Genomic DNA, 12500 nt, shown 5'->3' with positions numbered 1-12500 from the left:
TATAGAGTGTGGTCTAGACCTATTCTATCTGTAAAGTGTCTCGAGATAACTCTTGTTATGATTTGATACTATAAATAAAATTGAATTGAATTGAATAAAACAACTTACGAAATCAACCAAAGAGAAATTATCAGTACTGGCCGATAGGGGTCCATAGGGGGGGCAGCCCTTCTGGCATTTGCCCAAATTCCAGATGGCCAGTCCGTCACTGTCTGTTCCCCTCACTATTCAGCTGAGGGAGCTTATAGGGTCGAGGTTTTTTTTTTAACGTTTTTTCATTCGGATCCATTTGCGATCCGTTCCATTCTGAATAAACTAACTGTACGTCCACACCGCCGCCGACTTGAGCTGCAAAGAAGCTCTGGCCGCCCGGTCGAGGACGCTGGTCAGAAAGTCCGGGGAAGCTGTTTGAGGCTTTGGCCGCTCTGACGTAGCAGCATTCTATGTTCATCATGGAAAAAGATCAAGCAGCCACTGCACGGCCAATACACTGACACTAGAAACCTTTTATAAATGACATATATAATGACAGAATGTGTATTGGTTGTTGGTCGCAGCGGTGTCTGTTAGCAGTTAGCTCGCTCGTTAGCTGCTGAACCGCAGCAGCGTGCAGGCAGAGGGAGCAGCCGCCAGCTGTTGATCCGTGCAGGACTTCACCGTGAGCGGACTGTTTAGAGACCATGTGACCGGCAGGTAACGTTAACTGGTCCCTATACGCAAATATCATAAATGATAGGGAACCCAGCAACGGCCATGATGAGCTTCTCCTCCTTTTTCTCTGAACTAATGTTTTGGTAGGAACCAAAGTTTACATCGTATGTTTCTCTGGAATCAGCCAGCGTGAAGGACGTCTATATTCTGATTGGTTGCCGCTGAACCGCGTCATAGCTCATTACCATAAAGTTGACCTACTTTCAACTTTGTGATGGACGCTCTGGTCGCTCAAAACGCCCAAAACGTGACGCCGACAGATTTTCCGCTCCTTGCAGCTGAGAGAAGCAGCTTCCATTGAAAATGAATGACTTCCTGTATCTTCAGAAGATCAAGTCGGCGGCGGTGTGGACGGACAGTTACAGCAGTTTCCATGCTTCGTCCTTGTTGCATTATTTCATTAAGATAATTCTAAACAGATTTCTGTAGTTCAAACAACTCTTATTGTAGTTGAGAACGTCAGTTATAACGGCCCACGGCCCAGTTATAACGGCCCACGTATTAAACGTTGTCGGACACAACATGCACGGGCTCGGGTATGGTTGAGCTTGATTTTTTTGGGCCTGATCTAAGCTTTACTGCGTTGTACATAAACTCCCAACAAATGGGGGACCAATGATGGATACTGAGAAAGATCCTGAGTCTCAGACATGTTTGTTTCTTCCAGGCTGAGGCCGCGTTCATGGTGGCCAGAGGGATGGTGCGCGAGGCTCATGTCAGCCTGGAGGCCCTGCAGGGCAAGCTGAAGGAGGTCAGAGACCGGCTGGACCGAGTCTCCAGGGAGGAGGCCCATTACCTGGAGCTGGCCACGCTGGAGCACAAACTGCTGCAGGTTAGCTGAATCAGAAATGTAAATACAAAGCTCCAGGAATTTTGGACCGGGATACATGATAACCTATGTCAGATTGCAGGGACCCAGGTTCCATTCAGCCCAAGATTATTTTTTTCTGGGAGATGGGTCGATCCAAGACAACAGGAGGAGGTTTTCAGATGTTGTATAATGTCCTCCAGGTTTTTACGGTTGATCGTATGAAATTGGGTCATATTGGAATTTGTTTTGTGTGAACACTGTGACAGCACATATCCTGTACTTGATACAGAGGCACTGACTGTTTGTGTAATTTTCTGAATTCTGTCTTTGAAGAAGGAGCTTGGTTGGGTTGGATGCTACTGGTACTGGAGGGTTTGTTAACCTATCGACAGTAGTAATCAAAGCACCTGAATTATTACTGTTTCTGGCGATAATGTCGAGAAGAAGGACCGTCTTGCATTCCTCAGTTCCAAATTATAAATGCAAAGTCTCAATTTATAGGTGTCACAAGGACCTGAAGATTAGTTTTTCGCCACCTGCGTTAGGGCTTTGACGCCGAACTTCGATATTCGAATATAATTTGAATATTAAAACAAATATTGATATTCGAATGAATATTAGGCAGCCCTTAATATTCGAATTTCGAACCTGTTATGGGCATTATTTTTTTGTAAATGTGTTTGCTTGTAAACCTTGTTTTCAATTCAGATTCCGAGGCTTTTTTCACGCATTTCAAAATGTAAACACGTCACGGCGACGCGCGTCGCTCGGCCGCGGCTTGGTAGCGCATTTCCCCCCCGACTCATTTCCTGGTTCTCCTTCTCCATCAACAACGTAAAATCAAGGAGAGGGTTAACTTCTCCTGCTCCGGATGTCTCAGCGTGGTCAGAAAGAACAGAGGAGACACTTTAGAGTCTATAGAGTCGCTACTCGCTCTGAAGCTACCAGTAATCACCGTCACTCTCTCACAACCATTTGATCTGTCACGTCTTGGAGAAAGGTAGGCTGCCCCCAGCCCTCGTACATGCCGGACACCTGAGGCCTTCCTCGGCCCCACAGCAGCTTCTTTGGTAGACCTGGAAAGGTCTGATACACTGCCCTCTGGTGGACAGAACATATACGAAGTTTGATACAAATATAAGCCTTACTGAAGGCATTTAATGGTCAAAATATTATTAATAAATATTCAAATATATTCGAATATTAATATTCATAAACAAACGAACTTCGAATATGATTTTTGGGCAAAAGTCAAAGCCCTAACCTGCGTTCAGCTTTTCGACACTCCTTTTTCTGTTCTCACCTCTATAACATTTCTCTATGGAGATCTTTTCTTACCAGAGACAGCTTTGACCTTAGTGGGAGCTATGGCATCAATAACATTTGTAATTTTACAGTTGAAATTGTCTACAAGCTCAGTGACTGAGACCCCTGAGAGGGCGGGTATGGACGAGAAAAGCTGAAAGAATGATTCACTGGTGTTGTCAGTGATATAGCGTTTTCTGATTAACTTTGTTTGGACATTTTTGTGCACCGAGATAGTGCCGTTAAAGAAAACACAGGAATGATCAGAGAGAGCAGCATCAGTCACCACAACCTTAGAAATGTTCAGACCTTAACCCAGACCTTGGAGATAATCAAGTCCAGAGTGTGCCCCTTAGAGAGAAGACACACCAGCCCGATAATCGGGCGTCGGGCCGTCTGGCGAGGTCCGTGACTCGAGTCTGTTCGGTGTGTTCCGTGCCGTCGGCCGTCCGAGGAGCTGTCGGCCTTCATTTGGGCCGACCTGACATGTTCAGTCGGGGACAGGACAGTCAGGACTCACCCGGAAATGGGGAGCAGATGAGCCGCTCAAAATCTGACGAAAATCTTTTAAACTGACCTTTGTTGATCTGAAATGAAGACAGATTCAGCAACTGCACGGCCTATTTCTCTCTTCAAATGTTTTCAGTAACACGTTTCGGTGAACTATTTTAGTCCAATATGAGATCGTATTCTGAACGAGCCGCCATGACAGTCTGGCTGTGAATTTCTGGAGAAAAAAGAACCACGTGACGCGTTCGTCCAATCAGCTGCTGGTTTTCATTTTCTGGTAAATAATCAGACTGTTAATGGAAACAATACAGAGCAGCGCCGCCTGCTGCTATGGAGACGTATTACGTTTCACGCATGCGCAGAGCGTACGCTCAAGTCGGCGTCTCCTCAGTGTGTTCTGAGGAACTTTTTGGACCTCGGGGACCGGACTGATCAGTCCGACCGGCTTTACTGCCGACGGTCGGCCGTCTGGTTGGTGTGTCAGGGCCCTTATTGTGTGTGGGCTCCATCACATGCTGAGTCAGTCCATAGTTCTCAAAAACACAACACAGTTGTGGCCGGGTTGGCTCAGTGGGTAGAGCAGGCGCACATATACTGAGAGGTTTATGCCTAGACGCAGAGGTCCAGGGTTGGAATCCGACCTGTGATGATTTCTTTCATGTCTAAAAGTTAATACAGAATATAGACAGCAGTTCAGTAAAGTCATCGAAGAAGGCTGCACAGTATTTAGGTGGCCTGTAGATATTTAGATGTATAGCTCGAGGGGAGGACCTCAGCTGAAGAGCCACATATTCAAAAGAAGCAAAATTTCCATGAGATGTTTGCGTACATTGGAGTGAGTCATTAAACAAAATGGCGACTCCACCTCCTTTCTTATTCACTCTATTCTCGCTCATAAAACTGAAGTTAGGGGGAGCTGGCTCAATGAGAACAGCAGCACTGTTATTATAGTCTAATCAGGTTTCAGTTAAAATCCTAAAATTAAGATTGTGCTTAATAATAAAATCATTGATTAAAAATGATTTTCCCGCCAAAGACCTGCCATTTAGTAAGGCTAGTGTTAGTGTTACTTAGCGGAATCACCATTCTTTTTCTATTACCTATTAATAGGTCAAAATTAAGGAAGAATTTAATACACAGGGCCTGGGCTTGTCCTGGAAAGAGTCATGAGTGCCACTAGGCGTGCAGCCTGGACCAAGCATATCTAGGGTTGGGTACCGTTTGGATTTTTCCGATTCCTAAACCAATTCTTGAAAAACTGAAAAATGACGTTTATGTTTACTAGCGATCACATGCAGTGAATGGTTAATATGCTTTTACGTCCGTTTTGGTGAGCCCAAAGGGAAAATATGGCATTTTAAAAGTAGCCTACATTTACGGTAGCTAGCTAACGGTAGACTACAGAGAAAGGGGGATATTTTCGGAGCGACAGAGGGAAAATATTTCAGTCGACACATTAAGTGGAACCGAAATGAGGAACCAAAATTTGCGTTCTAATCCGGTCCGATTCCTACCGGTTGTGTAGGAACCGGTTCCGTAGTGGAACCGGGTTTCGGTACCCAACCCTAAGCATATCTCAGTTAAAGCTTGTTGCATTTTGTACACAAGCATCCTTATCAGCCTGGGGAGAAGGAGTTAAACGTGGTATGGGATCGCCGTAACTGTTTATACTGGCGCTGGTGGTCGTTGTCACTGCCCGATGTGAGTCGAGTGCAGATGTGAGTCGCGCATGCTCAGACTGAAACTATTTACGGCATAACGTGTCATACTGACGTTTGTGAAATCTATAAAATAATAAACGTTTCTCTTTACATACAATAACAGAAGATGGTAATCATTTCATAAACGTTGTAGCTATCTATGACGGTTTGGTTGCTAACGTTAGCTCAAAACGCCATTCAAGTGACAGCCTTTGTTGTGTTTGATTAACTTTTAGCTAGCAGTCATTTCAAAAACTTTTTAGCTATCTATGACTGTTTGATTGCTAACGTTAGCTCAAAACGCCATTAAGTGACAGCCTTTATTGTGTTTGATTGCTAACTTGTAGCCAGCAGCAGCAGTCATTTCAAAAATGTTTTAGCTATCTATGATTGTTTGATTGCTAACGTTAGCTCATAGACTGCGTTAGCTCAAAAAGCCGTTAGCATCTTGTAGGCTACTTGTCGCAAAGTGACGCATGCGCGACTCACATCTGCACTCGACTCACATCGGGCAGTGACAGTCGTGACACTAGCTGCAGTCTTCTCCTGAACAGAGGTGGCGCTAATGAGGAAAGGCTACCGACTTTGGTATTTCTACGGACTAGAAGAAGAAGAAAAAAAGGTAAACGCTGGCAGAACTGGCAGCAGCATTGACCTCAATGCTTAGATTTGATTGGATGAGCTACTTGGTGGATCAAGCCTTTCATTCACCATAAGGAGCTCATCTTAACCCAGTAAGTTTACCAGAGAGACCTGCAGTCACTCTGAGAGTCCTGGCATCCGGTTGCCCTCGAACTTGAACTAAACTAAAAAAAATTGAGTGGTGCACGCCCTCTGGACGCGCACTCAAAATCCTGGCGCGCCAGCAAGATCTACGTCATTTTGACGTCAAATTGGTGCGCGCAAGCTCGGATGCAGCGACTGTAAAACGGCCTTTAGCTGCCGTCCTTGAGGGGGCAGAGGTGCCTGGCGTTTTACTGTCGGTGCTTGTGTCAAAACTGGGGCAGTTTGATGCCGGGGACGAATGATGGGAGAAGGAAGGGGGGTAAATTTGGTTGCAGCATATACCAGCTGCTTCATGTGGTCAGTGAACTCCAACAGGGGGAAAGAGGGGAAAGCGGGGAAAGGGTGAGTGGAGAGAGTGATGTCATGGGCGGGGTATCAGGGTTGACGAGGGGATTTGAGGGGTATTGGACGGGTGAAGAGGGGGGGTTGAGATTTCTCTTCTCTGCTCTGTGGTCTCCCATGGTCAAATCTCTGCTCAGGTGGGGGCTGTGGTGGATCACTGCCGTGCTTTATGTCTTCCTCTTGTTTAGATTCCTCTTGTCTCGTGTCCTTGGCCGAGGGAGCAGATGTGTAGCGCAGAAAGTAAAGTAGGTTAGAGGTGAACAGCTTTACTCCTGGCTTGTTAAGGAAAAGTCCATCTGCTTTAAAGTGCCCATATTATGAAAAAAATCACTTTTTCTGGGATTTGGGGTGTTATGTTGTGTCTCTGGTGCTTCATACAAACTTTGAAAAAAATCCCTCCATGGTGTTTAGAGTGAGATACAGTTTCTGAATGTGTCCTGCCTTCAGTCTCCGGGTGAGCTGTTCAAAATCGGCACGGCTTGTGATGTCACAAGCCGAAACGAGCAGGCTAACCGCAACCATTAGCTCGTAGCGTTAGCATGCTAACGCTAATGCTAACGCTAGCATGCTACCTCGTTCTCAATAGCAAAGCACTGCTACAACACACACAAGTTCACCATAATCTACAAAAGAACTACTTCCATGTGCGCCCTCATTTAGAAGTCTCCCAGCTAATCCTGCCTTGTAACTGACTGAAGTTGTAGAAACAGCCTTTCTTTTACTGTCTATGGAGCTAGCTAGCTGACATGATCTACATCTGAGCTACTGCACATGTGCGAGTGCAATCAAAGATAGTACAGAAGAAGAAGAAGAAAAGAGGTCTCACTCTGTAGCTAAAACAGAGACCAGCTGAAAAGAGGATCTGCAGCAGTGAGAGAGAGCGGTGCAGTACAACAAAAATATGGTGTTTTTAGAAAATTAAACCATGTAAACCTATTCTGGTACAACCTTAAAATACAATTATGAACCTGAAAATGAGCATAATATGGCTGCTTTAAAAAGATGTCTGCGGTCCCAGAAAATGTTAAAATTATTAGTGAACTGCAGAGAATGGACGGTACATGCAGTAGAAAGCCATGTGCTCAGTGCCAACAGTCTGCTGAGTCTCTCTGCACGATTCAGGGAAAAATATGAATCAGGATTTTTCAGTTTAGAATTGATATCACGATTCTCTGCCACTTTCTCACCAAGTGTAATGCTTATTGCACACATGAACCATGACAAAACTAAACAAATTGGCAATACCAAACATAGATATTTTTGGCACCTATAGCACATTGCGCATCCCCACAAGCCTGTAAACATAGAGGCTTCAATGAATACAGGAAATATAGTCCATACTAGGGCTGAACGATTAATTGCATTTGCGATAATGTCGCGATATGTTAAAACGCGATTTCCTAATCGCAAAGGCTGAGATTTGGTCACGTGACTCGCGAGAGCAAATCAGTCTGCACTCCGCAGAGAAAGCATCAACTAGCACGCTAATGCTACGCCGTACCTGGAGCTGATTTCTGTCATTCAAACAACTCTGAGTTGTAGTTTAAAACTTTTACAGCCATTTTAATAAAATTAAGGGTTTTATTCTGGCTTGAGTCTATACGTGCAGTTAATGGATACAGGCACGCAGAACTGAAGGCTCGGTTAGCAACGATTAGCTCTGATTAGCGGTTAGCTCCGGTTAGCGGTTAGCTCCGTTATAAAGATATGAGTGGAGGAGCTGCCACTGAGAGGGGTAACAACCAGACTCTTATAAATGACGTTCGGGGAGCTTTCACAGCAGCGTGGCCGCAGCGTTTCAACAGTTTTATTAGTACAGTTAATCCCACAGCAAGAACACCAGCAACTAGCTAACGTAACGATAGCCTCTCTGAACAAGAACACCAGCAACTAGCTAACGTAACGATAGCCTCTCTGAACAAGAACACCAGCAACTAGCTAACGTAACGATAGCCTCTCTGAACAAGAACACCAGCAACTAGCTAACGCAACGATAGCCTCTCTGAACAAGTACACACGGCAGCACGCAACTTCACGAGGGGGAGGGGCTGGAGGCAGCTCCTCTCTGTGCACTGTAAAAAAATACACTGGTGTGTGTGTGTGTATATATACTATATTTTTACTTATTTAACTGTCTATTGTGTAATTGTGTGTTCATACTATAAATTATTATATTATTCTTTGTTGAATAATACAGAAGACAAAGAGCTTAAAAAAATAATCGAATCGCAATCGCAATATTTGGGAAAAAAATCGCAATTAGATTATTTTCAAAAATCGTTCAGCCCTAATCCATACTGGCCATTTAAGTACAGTAAGCTACCAAAATAGTGACATATAACATACTGAACTGATACAGGCTCCATCTGCGTGCAGGCCTAGAGCTGAATGTGTTCAGCAGATCCATAAAGTCCAGTTTAAACTTTCAGTGTGACCCTGTAGTCAGTATAATGTTCTTCACAGTTGGGTGTGCTGCCACCATATCCGGGATTCTGTGGGCCGAGAACCATGTCTTTGGGACATATCTAACAACAGACTAGGGTTGCAAAGGGGCAGACATTTTCCGGTAAATTTCCGGAAACTTTCCATGGAAAGTTCAGCTGGGGAATTTTGGAAACGTTCCAATTTGGAAACTTTCAAAAATAATAATGTAATACCAGATCAGTTGAAGTTTATTCCTCGTTCTCTCTCCTGACTGCAGGAGGAGCGTCGTCTCCGGACAGCATATGAGAATGCAGAGGGTTCGGAGAGGGAGAAGTTTGCCTTGTTTTCCGCAGGTGTCCGGGAGTCCCACGAGAAAGAGAGGACGAGAGCGGAGCGCACCAAGAACTGGTCTGTCATTGGCTCGGTGCTCGGAGCCCTGATCGGTGTCATGGGATCGACATACATCAACCGCGTCCGCCTGCAGGTAAGGGGGGGTGTTGATCGCAGTTGGATTCATGTACTTGTACATGTAATCGTAACATTTTGAACTACAATGCTGACAGAAAATGTCTTCTTTGATGCACTCAGGGGCAGCGTCCAATATTAGCACCCGCCCCTTGCCAAATACCAGTAATACTGGGTTCGGACAGATATTATGTAGGTGCGCGCCTGTGTTAACGTGCACTTGTTGCCCGTGCAGAACGTACGCTCAAGTCGGTGTCTCTTTGGTGTGTTCTGAGGCACTTTTTGGACCTCGGGGAGCCGACTGATCAGTCCGACTGACTTTTCTGATGACGGTCGGCCGTCCGGTTGGTGTGTCAGGGCCTTAAAGAAATACAAACAACCCAGAGCGTTTGTAGCCAGACGTTACAGCGCTGTGGAGATAGGTCTGGCAATGCGAGACTAGCTTCTTTATGACAGCAACGCCAACACAATGAGCTGCAGCATTTTAATCACATTCTATCTTATGCAGTTTTATGGCCAGTTGAAAAATAATTTGTCTGGTAAATGTTTGTACTGCCATTGGCAAATCAAAAAGTTAATATTGGACTGTGCTCAGAGGCCAGGTTGGGTTTAGATCTAGTGCCATTTTGACATAAGTTTTTCCCCTTTGCATACATACTGAAATACATTTTTTTTTCTTGTTATTTAAAAGGTATTTTATTTGTATAAGCACGTCACCATCTCTCATCTGTAGGAGCTGAAGAGTCTGCTGCTGGAGGCCCAGAAAGGCCCAGAGAGCTTGCAGGAAGCCCTCAGAGTCCAGGCTGGAAACCATCGCTACCAGCAGGACGAGCTCCAAGCGCTCATCAACAGCCTCAGGGTGGCTCTGAATGACGCCTTCACACAGAGGGACACTGTCCCTCAGGACAAGAGAGCTCCGACCCCAAACTCCCCCACGGTGCTTCTTTCAACTTTAAAAGACCTCCAGATCAGCAGCCAAAAGACTGAGTCCCTTCTGGAGTCCGTCCGGCCACAACTGGGACAACTAGGACAACTGGAGCAAGGACTCGGTAGAGTTGAGGGAGAATTGTCCGTGGTGAGGCGGCTGCTGGACACCAGACCACAGGTGGAAACACAGGCTGCTCAGCCGCTGTTAGCGAGCCCAGTGAGTCCAAAGAGAGCAGAGAGAGAGGACCAGTGGGAGTCCGAGGCGGTGGTGAGGCGTCTGGAGGAGACCCAGAGGACGCTAGGAGAACGAATTAGGACAAACACACTTTATAACGCGGTGTTTAACTACACCGCCACTGCCATTACCATCTCTGCTCTCTACCTGCTGCTCAGAGGAACTGGCTAGACCTGATATCTGAATATGTTCACATACACTGTACCAATATCAATCACTGGGAGTAATCATCTAAATTAATTATGTCAGAATACAACATTTACTTGGTTAGAAGTACCTCCATTTCTCTAATAAACTGGTTTTACGTGTTGAATTGGGCTTATCTTGTACTGCTGCTGTTTACTGCACTACTAGTCAGTCCTTCAGAGTTTTTTTGTGATTGTTGCGGGCAAAAATCCTTGACTATGCGGCACGTTTTCTTAAAAAATGCGATGGAATATGCGGGATAGTTATGCAATTTTATGTGATGAAATTGCAGGAACTTGCAAAAACTGTGGTTTCATCGTGGCTTCATCGCGGGGTTTGCAGCTTTTCGATGATGTGTACGTCGCGTAATTACGTCACTTCATAACGTTCCCATGGCAACAGGGGGAAATGGCTGCTCTTGTGTGAAGTAAACGCAACATTTTTCAACTTTCTGCTAAGATATATGGGACTTTTTTGCAACGAAAATGCGGGGATTATGAAATCATGCAAGCCCCGCATATTTTGTGCAGAAATCTGCAATTTATGCGGCGAGAGTGCGGCGTATTTGAAAAAATGCGCCCCCCCCCCCCCCCACATAAATATGCAGACTTTGGCTGATTATGTATTGAATTATGAGATCGCATAATCATGTTTTTCTGGAGGGACTGATTAGTCTCGCTTTGCCAGACCATCCACACGCTGCGGAGCGGAGGAGAGTCTGGCTAGTCCACACAGAAAAACTTGCTCTGGCTTATTGGCATTTCTTTAAAAGGTTCCATGGCATGAAAATGTCCCTTTTATGAGGTTTTTTAACATTAATATGAGTTCCCCCAGCCTGCCTATGGTCCCCCAGTGGCTAGAAATGGTGATAGGTGTAAACCGAGCCCTGGGTATCCTGCTCTGCCTTTGAGAAAATGAAAGCACAGATGGACCAATCAGGAATCTTCCCTTTATGACGTCATAAGGGGAAAGGTTACCTCCCCTTTCTCTGCTTTGACCGCCCAGAGAATATGGCCCCCCCATGAGAGAGAGACATCATGGCTTTCAAACAAGGGAAGCATGGCAGTTGGTCAAGACCATTTAGGGAAAGAGACTTCAGATCCAGTATTAGGGGACCACTAAGGTCTATATAAAGAGACTTCAGATCCAGTATTAGGGGACCACTAAGGTCTATATAAAGAGACTTCAGATCCAGTATTAGGGGACCACTAAGGTCTATATAAAGAGACTTCAGATACAGTATTAGGGGACCACTAAGGCCTATATAAAAGCATCCAAAGAGCACCATGTCATGGGACCTTTTAAACCAATCACAATCGCCATAGGCCCATGGCGCTCCTCAGAGCAGCTGTAAAATAGTCGTGCGACAGAAAACTCAGTAGTGAGCGTTTGATTCGGCGCAAAAAAACATTTTGAAAACGGCAAAAAAAGCAAAAGGTCAAAGACCGTGTACAGAACCTATCAGAGACTTCAATGGTAGAAGCTCGCTCTAGCCGTTCACGGTTTCGCAGGTACGGTAAACATTTTCTATGGTAACAGCGAGTTGGACCAATCAGAGACGTTGCTGTTACACTTAGCATTGTAGGTAGTGTAGTTTTTCTCCATAAGATCGCGGATAAAACATGTTTTTTTTAAAAACGAGGTTGATTTCATACGGACTTCTAGCTTCTACCAGAGCAGAAACCTTCGTTACACAACCACGTAGATATTATGGGATGGTTTAGACATTATGGGATGGTTTAGGTCTATAGTCCTCAGAAATCCACCAGAGGTTAGAACGCCAACACAAAGAAACAGGAAGGAAACAGACATCGGCGAAAACACATGCATCCGTCGGAATTTCCTGTGGAAATGGAGCGTCAAGGATATAGACTACTGCACTGCTGATTGCCTCTGAATATTTTTAATTATGTGATGTCAAGATAAAACGTTAACTAGCACGAATTTTGGCTTAATTCCGTCAATGCTGCTTTCAACTGCCATCACTCAGCAGTCTAGGTATTTATCATTTCTGGTCCATCATTAAAGCTTGAGATTTCTTTTTTCTTAAATTGTCAAATACTTTATTAATTCCCCAGATGAATTTGCAGACTGTGCA

The 12500-nt window shown here is 44.9% G+C and overlaps 1 protein-coding gene and 1 long non-coding RNA gene across 3 annotated transcripts in view; one reads left to right on the top strand and one right to left on the bottom strand.

Annotated features, from left to right (window-relative positions):
- ccdc51 (coiled-coil domain containing 51) overlaps positions 1 to 10533 on the top strand; it is a 16767-nt gene extending 6234 nt beyond the window's left edge. For both annotated transcript variants that reach the window (XM_036002133.1, XM_031304937.2), the window contains 3 exons: positions 1379 to 1543; positions 8867 to 9073; positions 9788 to 10533. In XM_036002133.1, coding sequence (XP_035858026.1) covers positions 1379 to 1543; positions 8867 to 9073; positions 9788 to 10387 — 972 coding nt within the window. In that variant the 3' untranslated portion in view covers positions 10388 to 10533. The remainder of the gene's footprint in view (positions 1 to 1378; positions 1544 to 8866; positions 9074 to 9787) is intronic.
- The window catches only part of LOC116053780, a 21116-nt gene that overhangs the window by 1651 nt on the left and 6965 nt on the right, over positions 1 to 12500 (bottom strand). Inside the window, exon 2 of the long non-coding RNA XR_004105933.2 lies at positions 11144 to 11146. This is a non-coding gene — a long non-coding RNA (uncharacterized LOC116053780). The remainder of the gene's footprint in view (positions 1 to 11143; positions 11147 to 12500) is intronic.

The sequence above is a fragment of the Sander lucioperca genome, chromosome 6, assembly GCF_008315115.2.
Source record: "Sander lucioperca isolate FBNREF2018 chromosome 6, SLUC_FBN_1.2, whole genome shotgun sequence".
Classification (NCBI taxonomy): domain Eukaryota; kingdom Metazoa; phylum Chordata; class Actinopteri; order Perciformes; family Percidae; genus Sander; species Sander lucioperca.
This window is presented reverse-complemented; position numbering and strand designations above follow the sequence as displayed.